The sequence below is a fragment of the Microtus pennsylvanicus genome, chromosome X, assembly GCF_037038515.1.
Source record: "Microtus pennsylvanicus isolate mMicPen1 chromosome X, mMicPen1.hap1, whole genome shotgun sequence".
NCBI classification, from domain to species: domain Eukaryota; kingdom Metazoa; phylum Chordata; class Mammalia; order Rodentia; family Cricetidae; genus Microtus; species Microtus pennsylvanicus.
In genome coordinates this window covers 136,785,990-136,808,257 of record NC_134601.1, presented here as the reverse complement: position 1 = coordinate 136,808,257, position 22,268 = coordinate 136,785,990, and the positions used below count along the sequence as shown (strand labels likewise).

The 22,268-nt window shown below is 50.8% G+C and overlaps 1 protein-coding gene across 13 annotated transcripts in view; it reads left to right on the top strand.

Moving 5' to 3' along the window:
* Bcor (BCL6 corepressor) overlaps window positions 1-22,268 on the top strand; it is a 121,725-nt gene that overhangs the window by 80,747 nt on the left and 18,710 nt on the right. For 8 of the 13 annotated variants that reach the window (XM_075957235.1, XM_075957230.1, XM_075957236.1 and 5 more), the window contains exons 2-5: window positions 16,349-16,474; window positions 17,733-17,811; window positions 18,699-21,542; window positions 22,180-22,233. In XM_075957235.1, coding sequence (XP_075813350.1) covers window positions 16,389-16,474; window positions 17,733-17,811; window positions 18,699-21,542; window positions 22,180-22,233 — 3,063 coding nt within the window. In that variant the 5' untranslated portion in view covers window positions 16,349-16,388. Of the gene's footprint in view, window positions 1-543; window positions 560-16,348; window positions 16,475-17,732; window positions 17,812-18,698; window positions 21,543-22,179; window positions 22,234-22,268 lie in introns of those variants that run through there. The other 5 variants (XM_075957240.1, XM_075957239.1, XM_075957238.1 and 2 more) reach the window with 3 other exon arrangements.

Genomic DNA, 22,268 nt, shown 5'->3' with positions numbered 1-22,268 from the left:
AGGTTTTAAGTTCTGAGCCCCCAAGAGCGGGTGTAGACTGCTTGCGTGGGAGCAGGGGCGGGGCGGGGGAGCGAGCAGCTCCCCCAGCCCTCTGCTGGGCTTTGGGGAGCCTGGTGGGAAGCCCTGATGGGCGTGTGAAAGTCTGTGGCCGGAGGAAGTTGGTCCCACTCGGAGGGCGGGCGACGCGGAGGCTCTGGGCAAAGAGGAACTTGCGCACCGGGCGCGATCCTCGGCTGAGGCGGGGAGGGCGAGGCGGCACTGGGCCCCAGCGCTTGGAACAGGCGGGAGGTTGCGCTGCAGAGCCACCACCAACCCGGGGGCTCAGGGCGGTGGCGACGAGCGCCTGCTGTTTACGAAGAGAGCGGAGGAGCGCCCTGTGCTGGGGCGACTAGTGGCACGTGTAGTCCCGGCGGACTTCTGGCTGCCCGATTGCTCTCGGGAACACGTACCCACGTCCCGAAGACGACCGAGCCTGTCCGCTTTTAGGCCAAGGCCGAGTGAGGCTTAATTTGCTGCTAATGAATCTTTTCCAGAAGTCTGCGACCTCCAGCTAGACGTCGTGAGTGCCCGCGCGCGAAGGCGCGCGCCGCCGGCGTCTAGGGGATGGGGGTTGGGGAAATGGGAAAGCGAAGAAGGAACTGGAGGAGGGTTATGTTTATTTAAAAACAAACCTCAAAAAGAAACCAGTGCTTTTCAAATAGGTAATCGTACTGCCTGGTTGAGTCTAGACAGTCCGGGGTTTTAACTGTGTAAGCCCCTCTCCGCGCATCCTTATTCAGAGAAGGCTTTGGCAGGAGCACTGCTGTATGGTTCCAAGGTTAGTCCCTTGGGCGAAAAGAACATCTTTAAAAATGGACCTGGACTTTACCAATAATGAGGAAATAGCCCACCCCAGAAAGTGGTGGGTTTGGAGTAAACGGACTCGTGTATTTCTAGCCATCTGACACTTCCTGTGGCACTGGAAACGGACACCACCTGGAGAGATGGACCTGTACAAGGTGCTGGATTCGGTTTTGCCAACAGAATTGCTTGTATGGACGGCATTTTAATTGTCGACCTCAGAGACGCTTGTGTGTGGACATTTGGGAAATACTCGCTTCTTGGTCCTTCCCGCTCCCTCCCCCGACTTGTTACCTGGTCTGGGTTGCAGTGTTGGCTCTGGTGTTTATTTTGGGTTTGATTGTGTCGTGTAGAGAGCTACGCGGAGGGGTGATTAATGTGCCGCCCTGGTTTACTCTGTGGCTGGCCTTCAGTGCGAGGGTGTACACCACGTACAGGAATTGCCTGCGGTGGTTAAGGGATCACGCGAGGTTCGGTCACCAGGCGTTGGGCGGATAGGTCTGGACTTGGGCTCGATCAGCGCTGTCCTTTGAGGCGCTGTCACCAGTAGGTGACTGAGAGTTAATTAGGAAGTGTTCTCTGGATCAATGGGCCGCACAGCTCATTAGCGATTCTCTCCCGTCCTTTGCAGGGCCGGCCTGGCCTCCGCCTCCCACACAGCCCCGGCCCCCGCGCTCCGGGCTGCGGAGAGTGCCGCTGGGAAGTGGGGAGGGGTGGTCAGTGAGGGACAGCTGGCGGGCCAATATAACTTCGCAGGGCGGCGCGTTGCGTGCGGCGCCGCGAGGTCCACACAGCCCGCTCTTTCTTCCTGCTCGCGGTCGCCTCCACTGTGTCTTTAACTCGCTCTAGCTGGCTTTGCTGCCTGGCTGCTCCTCCCCGCCTCCCTCGCCCATCTCTTGTTCTCTAAGCACGACGCCTGTGCTCCCCGCCCAGTTTGGGATTAGACAAGATAAAAATAGGACTGCCCAGCGCGCAGAGCTGTGACTGTGCCCGTGTAGCCTAGCCGGGCTGGTGCGAACGCAGGGGGTAGGGTCTGGGGAAGACTAGCACGGAGCTCAGGGCGGTCAGATTATTATTGGACCCTCACCCCCTTCCCCGCAGGCGCTGTCACGCTCGCTGGACTCCGTCCGCTGTGAACCGTGCGGGCCAGGGGGACCTGAGCAGGGTCTCCGCGCTCTCGCGGGTGTTGTTGGTGTGCGGGTGATAGATCGGTCTAGACAGGCATGCAGACTCCCTCCAGGCTGAAGGACGGAGTGGGTGGGGGCAGTAGAGAAGGCAGCAGACTCCCGAGAGCGGCGAGGGAGCAAGCTAAAGCTAGCCTGCGGGTCCTGTGGGCCCAGCAAGCCTGGTGGAAGGCAGGTTGCGGGGTGTGTGTGTGGGGACTGTGGTCCTTTTAACCCTTGAAGTACAGTAAAGAGTTTAATGGGGGAAGAGGGTCTATGAGTCTAATATAAGTGACTGGAAGTCGAGTGGTCTGCAGGGGTGGGAGACTGAGGTCTAGATCTACTGTTTTCCTTTCTCTTCTGGGTGTGCATTTGCCGATTCGTTCACAAATGGAATGCAGCTGCTAGACAGAGTAACTAGCTTAATCCAGTGCTTCTTACTGGGGGAACTGTGAACACAAAATGGGCACCCTCCCACGAGGATCTGAGTTTAGAAGTAAGCAGGCTATGAAAACCTGTTTCCTAGAGGAACTGGCGTGTGTAGGGGAAACTCAAAGTGAGAGAAGGTAGTTGGCAAAGGCTCTGACCCAGGCTGCTGCAAATTAAAGGCCCTGAGCCTGAGATGCCAGGCCGGTAAGTTCTGGAGGGAGAACACAGCATTCCTTGAACTGTCCATACATAAACACTTAACCATGAACTTGTGAACAGTTATATTCAGACATGTGCTGGGAGACAATCTAAATAGGAGATGGTCTGGACACTTAGAGAAATCTATCATTTGTATCGATGGTCTGAAATTTAATATAACTCAACATACATTAGTTCTCTCCAGAGCTGGATATTGATGGGTGGGTCCGCCTATAGATTCCTTCCCCTCTTCCTCTTAAAGATTTGTGGTCTAAGGTTCTTCTATTTACATTTAAACTGTAAAGCCATGCTGGTCTGGCCAGGAAATGGCCTTATAGGGATAGTCAAAGAACCTAATAGTAGTAGGGAGGAATGCTCAGATTAAGATGTACCCCAAATGGCCTGTGCTGGGACAAGTCAAGACACTTTGATCCCTATGCCCTAATGGAACAAGAGATAAAGAATTGGCCAAGAGAAATATAAACATGGGCATGCAAACGCAGAAATGTATAGTGATATTCGAAAAGAAAAAGTACTGATGTGAATCTGGAAACTGAGGCAGAATTTCTGTGTTGCAAAGACAAAAAAATGAATTTAAAGTTGTGAAGAGGGTCACTGGGGGGGGGAGCACAAAAGGCATGCATATGTATACATGCCTGCCCTAAAATAAGGGCCAATTTGCCAGGACCTCCCCTTTACCTTGAGGAAGACTTCTTGCCTGGTGAGACCCAATTGAAAGTAAGACCGGGCAACTACATTGACACAGTCTCGGAAATAATGTCTTTGGGCAGTAGAAAATGGCAAAGCAGCTCCTAAGCTGCTGGATGGCCCTTGTTTGGGGTTACTTCCAGTTTTTGCCCTTGCTGATGAGCAAGAGTTCTGAAGAGGCTGGGAGTTCTTGACCTTGGGTGGCAGGGAGAAAGATTTGAGACTTTGGTAAAGTCTTCTGGGCGAAGGTGGTGTCGGGTTTGGACTGAGGTCGAACACGAAAGAAGCACATCCTCTGGGAGAAATAAAAGGAGAGAGTGGCTATGCTTTTAGTATATATGTTTCCTACCCACTGGAGGAGACCATGCCTGAGGTGACCTATGCTGGGTGCATTAGCAGGCGCCTCAGCGCCCCTAGAAGGCCATGTAAACTCCTGCTAGGGTTTAGCTTGCTCGGGGCACCCGTTTGCCCCGCTCCCTCTTTGTTTAAGCCCAGTCAGGAATTCCAGTTTTTATAGGGAAGATCACACTTGGGTGGAGCCCAGGCCAGGCGGGGCAGGGCTGGGCTGTGCGGAAGGCTGGCAGCCTCCTAGAAGGCTTCAAGTGCTGCCCAACCTTAATACAGCCCTCGGGAGCAACCAGCAACCCTTAACAATGCCTCCCTGGATTTCCTAGAGGACTCTTCATCCAGACACCTAGCCAGACAGGGTGGGGGAATGGCATGGGCTATCAATACTGCGACCCACCGCTCTTGTAAAGGAGCTAGGAAAGGCCCTTTGTTAGGGGTGTCCTGGGAGTCGCTGAAGAGAGTAAATGCGGTGGTTTTTGCCAAGGAGTCTCTTGGAACAGTCTGAATCCGGTCTAGTGAGGTCTCCCACACTTAGAAAGGCTTTGGCTGGCCACCATCGGAGGAATTTGGTCAGTGTTAATGGCCAACGGGATTCCATCTTTTTTGCCGAGATAAGACCTACTTGGTGAAGCTGAGAAATCCAAAAGAGCTGTATTGTAAGATTTTCTGTCCACCTCCGTTGGTAACTCAATCCTGTTCATCGTGAGCACTTGGCCCAAGGCATGCACTGGCCTCTTCTCCAGTAGCTTCCCAAACTCAGTCCCCAGCATGTTCCTCAGGAATGGACATGTGACATGTTGTGGGGTAGCTAATGGTACTCATGAGGGGATGTTTCTGGAGTTTCTCCCATTCTGGGCTCAAGCTCAGTTCTGTGTTTTCTCAATTCAGATTCTTGTGGTGTGTCCCCACTTCTTTTTTCCAGAGCCCGAGGATGGCTTGCCAGCATCCACAGGCTGGACTCCCCACGATTAGACAATTGGAGAAGTCCACTCAGAGAAGATCCTGACAGCATAAAATATAATTTGTGATCTAAAAGACAGTTTCCAGTATAATCTCATTATGCACCACAGACTCCCGGTGTTATTTTGTGGAAGGCGGACAATGATCAATTTACATTGACCCGGGGCTGGGCGAGCTTTTAGATGGTAATTGCCATATTGATTTGCATGCAAAAAGGAGACCTGCTAAAATTAAAGACCGGAAGCTAAATTAAACTAAATTTATTGTCTAGGTGCAAACCAGGGGAACTATTGGGGGAGGGAGGTGAGTCAGGTTAGGTTGCCAGGGGCAGAGCAGGTAAGAGGCTCTCAGAGCTTGGGTGGGGGCAGTTTACAACTTTCCCGGATATCTTTACCTTGTGATTTCAAAATGTGAGGAGGGAGTTGGGTTTAGGGGAAAAGTTATAAAAAGATACAATTGCAGTGAAGGCCCTAGGTCTTTTAATGCTAATGGTAACTATAAGGGAGAGGGGAGGTTTATAGGGCTATAGGGGGTCTTCCTGCACCATTTCCGTCACTCCCCACCTCCCATTTCTATTGTTCTGGCTCTTTCGAGCCTTTGCTCTGCCAGGGACACCAAAATCTAAAGAGAAAGGAAGAAAAAAAAGCAACCCTTCTCCCTTCCTGCCTTGTCTTCCCACCCACCCCCCTCCCGCTGTAGACCTTGTGGGCGTGAATGTGTTAGGGGCTAAGCATGCCCTCCACCTAAGCAAGGCCGGGTGGGTCCGCACCGACGGGACTGTGGGCAACTGTCTCACTACGGAAGCTCCGCAAGCTCGGCTGAGTGGCAATTGCTCGGGAAGCCGCGGACTCCAGGTGGCCGATGTTGGGGGTGTTGAATTCGGGTGGATGATTGCATTGGAGCAGGAGAAGGTGTCTCTGGGCCTACTTACTGCCAGGAACAGGAGGTTGCCTCGAGAGGTTCTGGCGTGCTAGGCCAGTTCCGAGCCGGGGCAGGCGGGACCTGGAAACTCCGCCGGCTAGCCAAGACTGGAAAGTTTTTTAAAAAGAGAAAGAAAGCCACTTGCAGAGCACTGGCTGGGAGCCAGGTCAGCTGGGCCGCCTGGCCACTCGGCTGGGGAACAGAGGGAGTGTGCTGTCTCTCTCCACCTGGACTCTTCCTCCTACTCTCTCTGCAGGTCTATTTCAGAGGCTCTCCTCAAGCAGAGCTGCAGACACTGGCAGAGGCACCAGGTGTCTAGTGCCCGAACAAGTCCTCACCGAGCAAAGGTGAAGATTTAAGCCTTCCCCGTGAAAGTTCCAAAAGCAACTGAAAGCCTGGGGTAGGCCTAGAAATTAGGAGTAGGTGGGGAGATGTTAGGGCACCGAGGTTTGGAGGCCATATCCTCGGAGGAAAGATTGGGGAAAGGAGAAAGTCTTCCTGTTTGCCTTGGTGGTTGGCTTTTGATGGGGACTTTGAAATGCCCAATAGGGCTGATATCTTGCAAGCAAGCCACTTGGCTGATATTTTCTCTCCCACCTCACCGTGGTTCCTAGGGTGTTTTCTTGGAGTCTTAGAAGAGGTAGATAGGTGTACCTTCCGAAGGCCTTTTGCTCCAAATATGTGCCAAGTCCAGGGTGGAAATCTCAGCTGAAAGACCAGCAGTCAGCTTTTTCCCTGAGAACTGAAAGGCCAGGCCACCTACTGGTGCCTGCTGTGGGCTAGCACCCTAAGGGAATGTGGCACCTTGTTGGGAGCCTTGGCCCTCATACCAGGGCATCTCCGCAGGAGAGATTTGTAGTATGTAGGGGGAATTGTGAAAGCCTTTTCATCGGCCTTAGAGATTGCAGTAATGTTTTGGGGAGACGGCTCTGGGCTCATACTGGATGAATTACATAAGGCTCATGAGCCGCCTCTTTACCTTGTATTTGATACACAAGACCCAAGAAACCTTCCAAATTTGTTTGAGGTGAAGACAATATGTGAAGATGGGGGATTTCAAATGACACAATTAGACCTATAATTGGCTCCTCTCCGCAACTCCAGGACCGAGTTTGACCGTGGCCCGCTTTTTACTAGCTGTGTGACCTTGGGGGCAAGTTATTTATGGCCTCTGAACCTTAGTACATTTCTTCATTTGTATGACTGGGAATAATTATCTACCTTTAGGACCAAAGACAATGCTTGGCACATAGTAGGCCAGAGGGTTAATAATTGCCCTGAATGACCGCCCATGTTTCTATAGTTGCTCCTCAGTTCTCTATAGCCCCTAAGACCTGCTAGGCCTGTGTCCCAGGGACCAAGTATGCAGGTCAGCTGCTCCCTCCAGGGGCATTTCTCTAGGTCAGCCTATGTGGGCGCCTGTCTCCCTTTGTTAGAGTTCTTTGCCTTATGCCTTTAAGAGATTCCATATGCAACGACTTGGATTTTTTTCCCTCTAAGTGGGATCATTATATGGTTAGGAATTGATTCCAGAACTGCTATCTAGGTGCTGTTTGGCAAGTTTTCCAGCCAGGATTTCAGGCGAGGGACTGGAGCTGCTGGAGGAGTCCTAGTTGGAAGAGGTGAAGGAATGGCCTGCTGCAGAGGCCAGAGGTGCTGTGGTTTGATAGGGATTAAGTCCGGATGTTATGAAGGCTCTATGTGGTTTTCAATAAAGTCAGCCAGAGATTGCTTCTTTTATATCGATATGTATTTAAAAAAATTACTAGCATGAGAAGAAAACCAGACCTGTGTGGATCCAGGGCTGTAGGAAGCTACTGTGATCAGGTTTCCTCCTGGACTCCCAGAGGGGAAGTCAGCTTTTGATTGAAGCTACACTTGGTTCTTGACTCTCAGGGGATGCCTGCTCTGAAACAGGAGCCCTCCCTCCCTCTCCCCGCTTCCCTTCTTTCCCTAAAAGCCTTTGTGCTGAAAGAGCTTCTTTAGGCACGAATCCCTGGTCCCTCTAAAGAATGCCTTACAGCCTTTGCTGACAGTGTTTTGTGAGCGGGGTGTTTTACCAGGCCAGCAGTTTTGCCCCCATCTCAGCTCACTATTTTAGAGATAGTATACAAACGGACAGGATGCTCCTTCTAACTGCCCCGTGATGGCCACAGTGTGGAGCCCAGCTGCCTGCAATCTGAACGCCCTGTAACCTTTGCCCTAGGGGCCCATTCACGAGGGGGCAGAGGTGGGGAGCTTGAGGACCCAGGATTGTTTTCGAGGATGTTTGTTTTCGAGCCCAAGAGGCTGAGGGTGGACACAGGCAGGAGTATGTCCCAGCTCTGAGTCTGATTTCAGAACTTGCTTTAATTGGAGAAACTCCTAGGCATTTCACAGTTCTGTACAAATGCAAACTTGAAATAGCTCAAGACCTACGTCATTTAGGAAAGGATAAATGAAGTACAAAAATGTTCAAACTATGTAAATCCTTGGAGTTGTCTGCCCTCCCATAAACACATGACAAGTGCCAAGGCATTTCCAGTCAAAACACCCATGGACCCAGCAGCCTCCATCCTTTGTATTTATTATTTTATTAACAGCATTTTACACAGCATTTAACAAGCCCAGACTGCCTGCTTTCCACAGTGACTGGTGTGGAAAGTGGGTGGGGGTGGGGGAAAGTGGTCTACAAACCCACTAGCTGGAGAGATGTCTCCAGATGGAGAGGCAGTTTATTTCTACCGTCCAAAAAAAGAGCCAAAAGTAGTACCGAAGAGAAGGCGCTTCCCTCCCATCCTAGGAGCACGGTTGAGCTTCTGTGTGTCGGCGCCCAGCTTCCACTTGGAAGGTAAAAACCATGTCTACTGTAGGCTACTCTGTCCCTCGGTGATTGGTGCTCTTCGAAGAACAAGTATTGGTCTGTCGTTATTCCATATCCTGGTGGAAAGTTTCTAACGAAAAGTAATGCCTTTCTTAAGTCATAAAATGAGCCTTGTATGATTATTTAATTAAAATCTATTTAAGGACCGATTAGGCGTGTAATTTGCGCTAATAATGACGATTATGGAAATGTTCAACTTAACCAAAAATCATAAAGGAGACATTTTGATCAGTGGGGCGACCAGTAAGTATTCAATGAGTTGGGCAATTTCTGAAGGACCAGAGGCGGACCTCTGTGGGTCTGTACAGAGGGCAGACATGCCCAGCCTCTGTGACAACTTGGAGCGCTGCAGGCCTCTGTCACAGACCCAGCCTGGCCATCTGGCCCAGTGGTCTAGGAGTGTGAGCAGCCATGTCTTCTTCACACCACACATCCCCAGACTCTACCAGAAAGAGTCTCAAACTCCGGGTGGGAGAGGGCTGCTAAACCACCGCGAAATCTCTGCGAAATGGCGGTGCTCTCGGTTTAACAAACTGCACCGAGAAAAGCTGGCCTTGGCTAGAGCCCGGAGGGCTGGGGTCGGGGGAGAGCCAGGGTCCCTTGTTCCGGAGAAACCTGCCAGCTGCTGGGCTTGGTGTGAAGGCGAAGGCAGACACAATGCTGCTGTTGTTGGTTTGATCTCTAACTGTGGATTGTTAGTCTGGCTTTAACTATGTGGTAAGGGGGGAATGTGAAGGCTGTTTACAGCCAGTGCAAATAATGTGACAGCTGTTGGCGCGCGAGCAGCACTGCGCCTCCTCAGCACTCACACAAAGCGCGCACTATGCAGGGCCCCGCGGAGGAGCTGCAGAGGTGGCCACCACTTGGTCGCTGGGCTCCATCCCGTCACCAATCAATCCCCAGCACACACCTTAAGGACTTCCCAAGGGTGGAGTGAGGGTGTGGAATGGTTTATGTGTTGTGGTTTAGGGAACTTGTTAGGCAGAGGTGTCAGAAGGCCCAGGGGGCCTGGAGTGTCAGTGTCTGGAGGGGTTTGGCCAAGATCCATGGACCTAGGTCCTCAGCTGCTTGTGACAGAGTTTGCAAGATTTGGGAAAACAACCAGCAGCTCTAAGTAAGCTTGTTGGAGAGAATGTGTTCTTAACTGAAGGCTTTCTGGGGATTCCAGGGGCTCTGAAGGCTGTGCCCCCCCCCCCCCCCCCCCGCAATGGCCCTATTCAGACAAGTTAGAGATGGGCGGCTGCTGTGTTCTGGGCACTGGGCACTGTTCCTCGGAATGGAAATGCAAATGTGTGGGTTCAGGATCCAGAGGGTGGGGTGTACATTGCAGGTTGACTTGTAACCTTCCCTCTTCAGCTACAGCCACAAAAGGCCTGCTGGCGGCAGAGGCTGAACGCTGGCTCTGTGGGCACCAGGGTGGAAAGGAGAACAGTTGGGGGTGACAGTCACCCCCTCCAGTCCTAGAGATGAATAGATGGTCAAGAACTTGGGTCCGTCTTTTAGGTGGCCTGGGGCAAACTGAGAGGTCGTCATCGTCACCCCAATACCCCAGGAATCCCAAGCCCCTGCTGTCCATGGGAGATAGAGGATCTTTTCAGGCTAACTTAATTCTGTATTCTCCCCTCCTGGGTGACTTTGGCCCTTGGGTGGACAATCTACAGGATGTCTGAGTCTAGAGACTCCCCACCCCCCAGGTAACATAAACACGCCGAGCTTTAATGTGGACTTTTACATATTCCCCTTGGGGAGCTGGAAGATGCTTCTGGAGTGATACATGAACTTCGTTGCCAGTTCTATAAATTGGTCTCTTTTTATGACGTGTGCCATTTTCTGTAGGAATGTTGCTTGCAAAACGAGTTTCGCCTTGGAGGAAAGGCGGAAAGATAAACAAGCCTGCAACGCCAAAACACTGGCAGTCTTTCCCTCCTTCCAGCTCTCTTAAAGCAGCCGGGCTGTATTTCCAGGATTAGACTCCTGCGTGTAAGGAGGGACTCGGTTGGCTTTTTTTCCCCCCAAGCAAATGCAAATTAGAGAAAAATAATTTTCTTTCAACGATATGCAATGTATTAGTCACTTGTTATCGGGCTCCAAGGCAGGCCTCATTTGCGCGTCTGCCAGCTCGCTCACATCTGCTCAGCGCTGTTGGGGCATTTTAACCTTGGCGGTGTCGTGTCTAGTCCCATGGATCAAGGAGGAGTAATTAAGCTCTGAACAGCCACAGAAATTCCTGGGTCCCCATCTATATGGCTTTGTTTTGGGGTGCTTTGAGTTCTGAGACTGAGTAGCAGACGTGGAATTCCTATTGTTCCTTGTAAAGAAAGTGAATGTCCCTCTCCTAGCCCTCACCCCCAGCCTTCCCAGGACTTCCAGGCTCTGCACGCACATTCAGCAAGAAGCCTGCATGCAAATTTCAGAACCCTTGCATTTTTCACATCTTAATTCCTTAAAAAGTTCCTTTGTGCTTACCAGGGATAGCCCTCCATGTGACTTGTGACTTTCTGTAGCAGGGAGTGACATTAACTGTGTTTCGTTTATACTTATGCAAAGCTGTAGTGGAGACCCTTACACTACTATGGCCTTGCCGGGGATGGGAGGGTGGGAGGCATTTAGTTGTATGGATTCCCGGGTGGGGACTAAGCTCTGTTGCACTAGGCCAACCAAGAATAGGGAATGGGGGCATGTAAGGAGGATTCCTGGCTTTTTTCTAGGTTTTGGGTGCTGAATTTGCCTTCTTTTTAAGGAGCCCTTGTTTCTAAATTCATTCCTCCTGTACTTTGGATGTGCATAGTTCACTGACTAGTTGGTGTGGCCCAACCTGGAGGAAAGGGAAAGGAACAAAGCCAGTTAGTCTTTGGCCACCCCTGTAGAAGGAAGAGGGGGAAGTCCCTCTCTGTCCTTGATTTGGGTGAGCAATGATAAATCTGGTCCTGGGAACTGGGTAGGGCTCTGGCTAGGGTAGAGAGCATTTGTGACCAGCGGCCCTTTTTGGATAGGCTCCCAGGGTCGCTCGCTCTATGCAGGGCTCTACACTGCTGTATGCTATACTTGCCTCCCATCTTCCTAGCAGGGAGGGTCCAGAGGAGCAACCTGAAGGGAGCCCACAGTGAAGGTAGGAGGGTTTGTAGTCCTGATTCTACCGCGGGCTTGGGAGCTTGTAGTTCACTGACTGGTTGGTGTGGCACAAACTAGAGCCCTCAAGGGCTCAATTTGCCTGAACCCACTCAGAAGTTAAGTTTCTGTCTGAAATTTCTGGTAAGTAGTAAAGGCTCCAGCAGAGGGATCCTGGAAGTTCTCATAAGAACACAGGTCCCAGTGGTTGACTAGGGTCTTGGGGGAGGGTGGTTGCTAGAGTTTCTGAGGGGACTCCTTGCAGAGTCATCACCACAGGCAGAGGTGTGGTGAAAGGGGTGCCCCTCCCCCACTGCTGCCACCAAGGGCCAAGTTTATTCCCACCCTAGTGGTTCCCTGCTGTGACCCAGGAGCTGAAAGAAGAAGTTGGGGGAGGTTCTGGATGCTGGGGAGATCAGGTCTGTGCAAGCATTGTCCCTCTCGCCTTCTGCTCCCTGACTTAGTCTGTTACTGGTATGAAATTGGGGGTTGTGGGTGGTCACACCCACAGAGCCAGTGGTTGTGGCTTGGAGTGGCAGCATGGATCACACCTCCAACCCCACACCTCAGATGTTAAGGTGGCTCAGGACCTGGGAGTATGACATCTGGGAAAGCAGCCCAGGAGGACCCGCCCTGCATTGCACATCCGGGAAAGCATTTTCTTTTCATTTCCCACCCCCACATAGGCCCTCCCCCCAACATTCTAAAATAGAAACTTCTTCCCCTTCCCTTCCTTGACACCCAGAGCGTGGTGCGGCTGTGACTCAGGCTGGGTTTGGAGCAACCCCAGGAAGGGCTGGCGCTAGCTTTATAGGCTTGGGGGAAATCCACACCAGTCGTCGTTGTCCCCCCAGCGTGGCCCCTCTGTATCTCCTTCCTCAGCACTGCACCCGTGGTAAAGACCATGCAGCCATTCCGGGACAATGTGTTTAATGGATTCAGATGCTTTTGGGGTTAACCATGGCCAGCTCCAGCTATTGCCAGGCAAAACTCGAGTCCATAGTGCAGCCGAAGCCTCTGGAAAACACAGTGCCAAATATTTACAGAGGGCCCAAGGTTGGAGAGATTCGGCCACCTGCCCAGGGACACAGGGTGGGTGAGGGTAAGAGCGGGAGCCAGGAGATGGATGACCATAAGAGAACCAGCCATGGGAGGAGAGGCTTTTCTCACGAGGAACCCAGTGTTTCACTGTTCCTCTCTTCTCTCAGCCTACTACTCCCTGTTGTCTGCAGGGTGAATCTTGGATGCCCTTAAAGAAGAAACAAGGAAGTTGGGCATGGTGGTGACTTTAATCCCAGCAAAGATACATAAATCGCTTGATTTCCAGGCTAGCCAGAACAGTAAGACCTTGTCTTTAAAAAAGAGAAGTGTGTCCTTTTGCTGGATCTGCAGTGTGGTCTTGGCAGGGATGAATGAGATGGCATTATAAGAGGTGCTCCTTGGGGATCATCTCATGTCTTCTCAAGGATGCCGGGGTGGAGGGACAGCACCTAATTTGATCCCTCTGACCCTCTTCTGCCAGACAGGCCCGTCTCCCCTGTGTCCAGGCCAAGCTTGGGTTCTCTAGCCACAGCTTTTGGCTCTAGAGCAAAAGATTGCTCTGCCTGTCCAGATGACTCCAGTTACACACGGTATCGGGAGTTGTGACCACATGCCGTGTGTCGCTGTGCATGTACAGTCCCCCAGACCTCTGTGTTCAGCAGGCAGGTACTGCAGTTAGTAATCAACCTGTTCCATAAGAATCAGTCAGCCTTCCTTGCCTGGCTCTCCTGAGCCCTCATTTCTTGGCATTTCCTTTCTTGCCCTTGCTTTTCCCTCCACAACTGGCGAAAGGGGTTAAAACGCAGAGCCAAGGTAAAGCTAGCAGCTTGCCTTTGGGACAGGCTGGTGCTTGTAAAGTGCTTTCTCACGAGTGACTTCACACATCCTGGCACTCCTAGAGGAGTGGAAGATGGGGCAAAAAGTAAGCCTCTTCCTTCTATAGCAGCCATGTGCCTTGAGGTATTCGGTATTCTCTCTACTGTACCCCACAGCCAAGGGTCAGCAAAGTCAGTTCTGAAGTACCTTGCCTTAGAGGTAGAAAGCAAAGCCCCAACTATTACCAGCACTTTCTAGAAACTGGATGGGATGAGTTGAGTGTGGCTGTTTCTGCCTCTTGGTCTTTTTTTGGTTCTTCACCTGTGATTTTGTGTGATGATAATCCCTGCTCCTCAATGGTTTAGTGGAATCTCAGCGCTAGGCTGATTATGTTCCTGGACTGCCCTTGTTTGTCACCCTAGAGAAGGGCCTCCTGCCAGGCAGGACCCGCTAGTCACTGGTCCTCACTACTCTGTTCCTCTCTGGCCAGGCACCTGAAGAGTTAAAAGTCCTTAGCTTGTTGCAATGAAATTATGGCTGGCAGTGGCGCCGCTGTTTGTTCAGCAGACCTCCACTTTTAAACAGTTCACAAAAAGTTCACGGAGCAGCTAAAGACTGTAAGTGTGTGTGCACGAGTGTGCACAAGCACTCATGCACATGCGTGGATCGTCCACAGTGCAACTCCCCTTGGTTTAGCCCCCTCCCCACCCCCAACCACACACAGAGGAGACTGAAACGCACTTCAGTCTGACCCTGTGTGTGACGCTCCAGCCTGATGGCTGATGCTATTTATCTGTGACAGTAATATTGAAAATCCTGAAGAACGAGCCCCAGAGAGACCAATGTCTGGTCTATTCCAGGTGCCTCACAGTCTGGGTGGCCTTTTTGGGGGAAAGCAAAGGACTGAAGATGCTCCTGGGCTTTTGTGGGGAAAGACATTCTCTAAGCTGATTCTGTTCCTCCTTGAGGTTCCCTGAGGTGCTTTCCCCAAGGTGGGCCACTTTTGGGGAGACCACTGAGTTTCAAGGAAAGGCTGACTTAGGAACTGGAGCATGAAGTTTTGACTTTTCTTAGGCAGGTTCTTTTTCCTGGTATTGGTTTTGGGGTCCTTCTTCTCCCAATGCAATGTCTGCACTTCATCAGTGCTCCAGGAAGGCATGGTGTCCAGGACACCTGCACCACAGAATGGTACTCTCCTTAATCAGGCCACCCACAATGTCTTTCTTTCCTTGTAAGAACAGGCAGCAGATCTGCTGTGAAGGGACACTGTGGGGTCTTGGGGCTTCCCAGCACTGGTGATTTGGTGTTCCCTGGTTGCTTTGTGTATTTGGAAGATGCAGCCCCACACAACCTTCCTCAGCACCCCAATCAGTTTCCCCATGCACTGTGGCTAAGTCATTTGGAGTTCTCATGTCAGAAGAAGTAGACCCTTCCCAGGAAAAGACCTTCCATTCCCATGATGCCTTCACAGATTCCAGTCTCTCCAGGGTCCTTCCTCCCCTTCCCACTTCATTGTTGAGCTCTTAACTGCACGGTGTGTTGGTGCGTGTTGTTCTATGGTTGGGGGCTGGTGGGGGTTGCTGGTGGACAAAAGACCTAGTTAGGACAAAGAAAGGAGCATAGCTGAGCTTTTGGATCCAGTCCTCCCAAGCCTTCCCCACCCCCACACCAGTCCCTGGCAGAAGAGTCCCTGGACGGGGTGCCTTTACCCAACCGACCTGGCAGTGTGCTAAAGTGTAAAAGCAAGCATTTGCATATTTTCTCCTGCTAACAAAGGAAATGTGTCGACTTAAGGGAACATTTGGGCTTTCGGAAACTGTGTGGGTGGGTGTGTGAGGGAGGAGAAAGAAAAGTTCCCCTGATGATCTATCTGCACACCAATTATTTCACACTCAGGTTTGGGTCCTGTGAAAAAATGCCGTGGTCTGTCCTGGACAAGGGAAACTGAGATGTGTTTGTGAGTAGGGAATTGCCGAGGGCCATCGGTCCCAGGCATTAAAGGCTCCCCTACTTATTAACCCAGCATTTAACAGCAGGATATGGGCTGAAGCGCAGTCAAAAGAAACGGCTCAACCTCCAAAGAGCAATTAAAATCCTGCGCGAGGATAAATCACGCGCCGTGATAATCCTGTTAATAAAATGCAGCTTGTCCTGACCCTTCACTCATGCAGCAAACTAGAATGTGGTGGGGGTGGGGGCGGTGGGCTGAGAAGGTAAGTGGGGGAGGTGATTTGGGCTCCTTTGCTCCCCCCCACACACACACACATCCTCGCCCCTCCCATGAGGTGGAAAATGGGTGGCTTTTGCCTGTTCCTATGTGCCAGCTACTCGGAGCCCATCAGCATCAGCCCTGGCTGCAGAGACTTATGCGCTAATGATTTCTTGTCCCCAGTGAACAGGCGTCATTGAATTACTCAGCTGCCTCCCCCTGCAGCTCCCAGGCAAAACCACCCCTGTTAGGTGCTTAATCTAATCCAGGGCTTCAGTGGAGAGGTTCACCAGCCCACTGGACTCTGTCTTTCACCCTCGATCTTTGGGTCGTACACAGGACAGCTTGAAAATTCAGTCCTAACAATGTGCTGTGATTTGAGTCACAAACCTTCCACTGCCACCTCACTGTTACTCCTTTTACCACCCCAAGACAGATCAGAGTGCCAGCGATCTAGCATCCCGGGTCTCCCTAGTCCCTCCTCAAATATGGCTTCTTCCTATGGTGTGTGGGGGTGGGGGTACAGAGCTGTGACTTGGATGGGCTTTTCCTGTCGGCTTGAATCTGTTCCCTCGATCACTGGGGGTCAGATGTGTTCTTGGCTTGTGGTCATTTGTAGACAATCCCCAGGCACAGGCTGCATCCTGTGTATGACTTGCCTTGAAGGAGGCCTTCTCTGTTTCCCCAGTGCCTCTCCTTTCCCTAACCTCTTGGGGACCCAGTATGTTTTTTTTTTTTAAACAGACTAGACGCTTGAAGCCAAGCTGCCATCCAAGAAGACGACATGCTTTCAGCCACTCCCCTGTATGGGAACGTTCACAGCTGGATGAACAGCGAACGGGTCCGCATGTGTGGAGCAAGTGAAGACAGGTGAATGGGCTCCTCCCCCACACTTCTGAGCAGAACCCATGCCCAAGCCCCTCGCCTTCTCACAGTCAGAGAAGGACCCAAAAGGTCTGGGCAAGAGAGATCTCCTAGCTGGTGGCCCTTGATTTACAGTTTTACCAGGCAGCCTGGCTCAGCGAAGCATTGCCGCCCTTTAAAAGATTAGCCCCTGAAGCGGCCTTTCAGTGCACTTTCGTCCTTAATTTATTATTTCATATTTATGAAGGAGAATTAATCCCCGTCTATATGCTGCTTTAACTCTAAATGTCAGGAGTGTGGGCCCAGGTGGACCGGCATTCGATGTGCTTTTAAAACAAATAGTTTGCTTAGTAATAAATGAGGAGATGGCTACCCTTTCCTTGGGTGCAACCCAAGGTTTCAGGTTGCCCTCTCCCGCCATCCCTCGTGGCTCTTTGCCCCATTCTGATCACTGCCGAGCTCAGTTAGGCTTTCTAATCAGTAGACTAGGGTAGAGACAACTGAACAGCAGATGATTGAAGTAGCTTTGGGTTGATGGTGAAGCGTGTCCTGCTTGTCAGCGATGTTATCCTGGGTATTTGGAAGTTGGCATAGAACACTTTCTTTATCAATACTCTGATAACAAGTCCTGGGACAGCCAACAGCAGCCTGGCACAGATGTGTAGCTTCCTCTTCTCCCTGGAGTAGCTGACATTTCTTTTCTCTGTTACTATTGTATATCCACACACATCACATCACTTTGAAAAAGGCCACAGATATAGCTTCGCTGTCACCATGGAAACTAGTCTTATGGATGTGCTCCCTAACTTTGTTTGGGGGAAAGTTTTGAAAGCATGCCCTCAGGGTTAACGCAGATGTGGTAGGTGAAGGGTCTAGCCTGTAGACTTCTAGCTCACTTGGTCCGTGCCCATTTTACTTAATTCCTGCCCTCCAGGACAGCTCATAAGGGTTAGCTAGGACAGCACTTGGCCTCTGTAGAAAAGGTCACGTGAGAGAAGTGTGCTTAATTTCTGACTTGCCCACCTCTGGGACATATGTGTTATTCATGTCCCCACACATGAAAGGCCTGCCTTTGCTTTGTTCTGCCAGGGTAATATTGAATCACCATTTGGGAGCAACTTTCACTATAGGTCATGGCAGGGAGGGTTAGGAGAGTTCAAAAAAATAAATGAGATTAGTAGAAACTGGTCTGGTCCAGGGAGATAGATGAAAGACATATTCAGCAAGAACTGTTTTCATGAAATTGGTGTGTCCTTTTAAATAGGAAAATTCCTGTGAATGATGGTGACTCTTCAAAAGCCAGACTGGAACTGAGGGAGGAGAATCCCTTGAATCACAACGTGGTAAGGGATGAATGGCTTCTTTTGATAGGATGGCTGAATATCAGTGATCTGTAATCAACTGTGCATTAGTTTGTATACAATTAGGTATTGTGTGTGTATGTGTTTGTGTATGTGCGCACACACGCGCATGTACATTCAGTGTGGGGAGGGGAGAACATCAGGGCCTGACTATGTATTGCTTTTAACATCCTTTGCCCCCGCCTCAGTTCTTTATCTCTTATTCACTGGTGGGGCATGTGGCTTCCAGAAACTGTGCCCCATTAGTGCTCAAAACTGGATAATACCCCTGTCTCCAAAGTAATTCGTGAGGCTCTACTTTGCCAGTAAAATGTGAAACACTGGACTGTCCTTTCAGACACTAAGGAGAGGAAGTCAAAAGATGCAACCACACTTTGACCCCTGGCCCCTTTATTGATATAGAAATGAGATAAGCACCAAAAAGAAAAAAAAAAAGAAATGAGATAAGCTAAAGTTCCCCATACCCGTTGTCCCTTGGAAAATTGTTTCTTGTCCTGTTAAATGATCCCTTTCTGTCTCCAGGAGAAATGAATACCCCACCCCACTCAACCTAACAGGCTCCACAGGAGTAGTAGAAGTCATGTACCCTTAGTGGTGCAGAGAGTGTTGTATTTGATCTTGTCTGCTGCAACAAAGATTTGAACAAAATAATGTGTTGGCTTCTAGTCTGAGTAGAACTTTGAGTACTCGCAGGGTACTAGTGGAACAGATGCGGGAGGAGGGGCCTCTGGACACAGCAAAGCTGTCTTTAACCTTTTCTGTAAAGTGTTGTGGGTGATATCATGTGACCCAGTGGGTGGCTTTTCTTCGGGACCAGGGCTGCTACTGTGACTGGTGCCCCAAGTAACATGTGTTGTTCTTTTACAAAGGTGGACACCAGTGGAGCCCATCGGATCGATGGCCTGGCAGCACTGAGCATGGACCGCACAGGCCTCATCCGGGAAGGGCTCCGGGTCCCTGGAAACATCGTCTATTCTGGCTTGTGTGGACTGGGCCCAGAAAAGGGTCGGGAGGCTGCCTCAAGCTCTCTCGGTGGCCTTGGGTTTTCTTCAGAAAGAAATCCAGAGATGCAATTCAAACCGAATACTCCTGAGACAGCGGAGGCTTCTGCTGTTTCTGGAAAACCCCCAAATGGCTTCAGTGCTATATACAAAACACCGCCTGGAATACAAAAAAGTGCTGTAGCCACAGCAGAAAGCTTGGGTTTGGACAGGCCTGCCAGCGACAAACAGAGCCCTCTCAACATCAACGGTGCTAGTTACCTGCGGCTGCCCTGGGTCAACCCTTACATGGAGGGGGCCACTCCAGCCATCTACCCTTTCCTTGACTCGCCAAATAAGTATTCACTGAACATGTACAAGGCCTTGCTACCTCAGCAGTCCTACGGCTTGGCCCAGCCGCTGTATTCTCCTGTCTGCACCAGTGGGGAACGCTTCCTCTACCTGCCACCCCCACACTATGTTAACCCCCACATCCCCTCCTCCTTGGCTTCACCCATGAGACTTTCCACACCTTCAGCCTCTCCGGCCATCCCACCTCTTGTCCACTGCTCAGACAAAAGCCTCCCATGGAAGATGGGTGTCAGCCCTGGGAACCCTGTTGATTCTCATAATTACCCCCACATCCAAAACAGTAAACAACCCAGGGTGTCCTCTGCCAAGGCAGTCAACAGTGGTCTGCCGGGTGACACAGCCCTCCTGCTTCCCCCTTCACCTCGGCCCTCACCCCGTGTCCACCTCCCTGCTCAGCCTGCTGCGGAGACCTACTCTGAGTTCCACAAGCATTATCCCAGGATCTCCACCTCCCCGTCAGTCACCCTGACAAAGCCATACATGACAGTCAGTAGCGAGTTCCCCACAGCCAGGCTGTCCAATGGCAAGTACCCCAAGGTCTCAGATGGGGGTGATTGTGCCCAGTCCATGCCTGGGCATCCCCGGAAGACAACAGTTCAAGACAGAAAAGATGGGGGCTCACCACCTCTGTTGGAAAAGCAGACTGTTACCAAAGACGTCACAGATAAACCACTAGACTTGTCCTCTAAAGTAGTGGACGGAGACACTTCCAAAGCTGACCACATGAAAAAGATGGCTCCCACGGTCCTGGTTCACAGTCGGGCTGCAAGTGGGTTAGTGCTCTCCGGGAGTGAGATTCCAAAAGAAACATTATCTCCTCCAGGAAATGGCTGTGCTATCTATAGATCAGAGATCATCAGCACTGCTCCCTCATCCTGGGTGGTGCCAGGGCCAAGTCCTAATGAAGAGAACAGTGGCAAGAGCATGTCGTTGAAAAACAAGGCTTTGGACTGGGCAATACCACAACAGAGGAGTTCCTCATGTCCTCGTATGGGTGGCACAGAGGCTGTGATCGCTAATGTTTCGGGGTCGGTGTCCAGCTCAGGACGCCCAGCCTCCGCATCACCAGCCCCCAATGCTAACGCAGATGGCACCAAGACCAGCAGGAGCTCTGTGGATACCACACCATCAGTTATTCAGCACGTGGGCCAGCCCCCAGCCACGCCTGCCAAACACAGTGGCAGCACCAGCAGCAAGGGAGCCAAAGCCAGCAACCCAGAACCGAGTTTCAAAGCAAGCGAGAATGGCCTCCCGCCAACCTCAATATTTCTATCTCCAAATGAAGCATTCAGGTCCCCACCAATTCCCTACCCTAGGAGTTACCTCCCCTACCCAGCGCCAGAAGGCATTGCTCTAAGTCCCCTCTCTTTACATGGCAAAGGACCTGTGTACCCTCACCCAGTTTTGTTACCCAATGGCAATCTGTTTCCTGGGCACCTTGCCCCCAAGCCTGGCCTGCCCTATGGGCTGCATACAAGCCGGCCAGAATTTGTGGCCTACCAAGATGCCCTGGGCTTGGGCATGGTACATCCCATGTTGATTCCACACACACCCATGGAGATCACAAAAGAGGAGAAGCCGGAGAGACGGTCCCGCTCCCATGAGAGAGCCCGCTATGAGGACCCAACCCTTCGCAGTCGGTTTTCTGAGATGTTGGAAGCTAGCAGCGCCAAACTACACCCAGAAGTCCCTACTGACAAGAACCTAAAGGCAAACCCTAGCTGGAATCAAGGGAAAACTGGGGTGAAAAGCGACAAGCTAGTCTACGTAGACCTTCTTCGAGAAGAAGCAGATTCTAAAGCTGATGCAGGAGCATCCAAACCAGGCCTTGTAGCTGAGAATGTGAGCCAGAGTACAGAGCCCACTAAGCCCGCCGCCGACCCTGTGATCCCGCAACACCGTGATTTCATCTCCCTCAGAGAGGAGCTGGGCCGCATCAGTGACTTCCATGAATCTTACGCTTTCAAACAGGCTCCAGGCCAGCCAGTGTTCAGCTTAGGCAAGGACAGTGTTGCAGCGGGAACCAACAAAGAGAACCTGGGGGTGCCGGTGGCAACTCCATTCTTGGAGACAGCTCTGGGCAGCGAGGGCCCTGCTGTGACTTTTGGTAAAACCCAAGAGGATCCCAAACCATTTTGTGTGGGCAGCGCTCCACCGAGCATGGATGTCACCCCCACCTATACCAAAGATGGAACTGATGAGGCAGAGTCCAACGATGGCAAAGTTCTGAAACCGAAGCCATCCAAGCTGGCAAAAAGAATTGCTAACTCGGCAGGTTATGTGGGCGACCGATTCAAGTGTGTCACTACCGAACTGTACGCGGATTCCAGTCAGCTCAGCCGAGAGCAACGGGCATTGCAGGTGAGCCCCCCACCCGAATTTCACTGACTTTATCAGTTATCAGTTTTGCAATGTACAAAGGGGTTTGGGGGGAACGTGGTAGGACAAGCACCAGGCAGATTTGGTTAATGACATAATTGCAGTGTATGAAATGTGTTCAGTAAGGGGATGGCAGTAGTAGCTTTTAGAAGGTTCATGTGTCTGGATACTTTAAGCTAGTCTGTAGATTATATGAGAACTCTACTGGAATGCTGATAACAAGTTGTAATTATTATGAAGGATGTCTAAAGACTGCATGACGTTTGCCTAGCAATTGCTTTGATGTCTCTGCCTGTAAGATAACAAATATATCTAGAAGCATTGCTTAGAATACCTTACTTGATGCGTGGTGGAGATGTGTAGCAGTCGCATGTCTGTGGGAATCGTGCAATTTTTTTCACCAAAAAAAAAATTCGCTTAAAGGGATAGAGTATGTATTTAATTTGCTAGTGAATTATGATAGATGTTGTATAGGAATTTCCTTAAGATATTTTAATTTTAATTAAAAGATGAATAAAGCCAAATTGTTTTGCAATGTTAAGAAAAAAATTGGTTTATGCTGATAAAAATGGATGAAGTTATCTAAATGATCCATTGAGTGCCCATTTTAATTACATAGATGGAAGGATTACAAGAGGACAGTATTTTATGTCTACCTGCTGCTTACTGTGAGGTCAGTTCTTCAAATTTTTATTACTAGAATCTTCC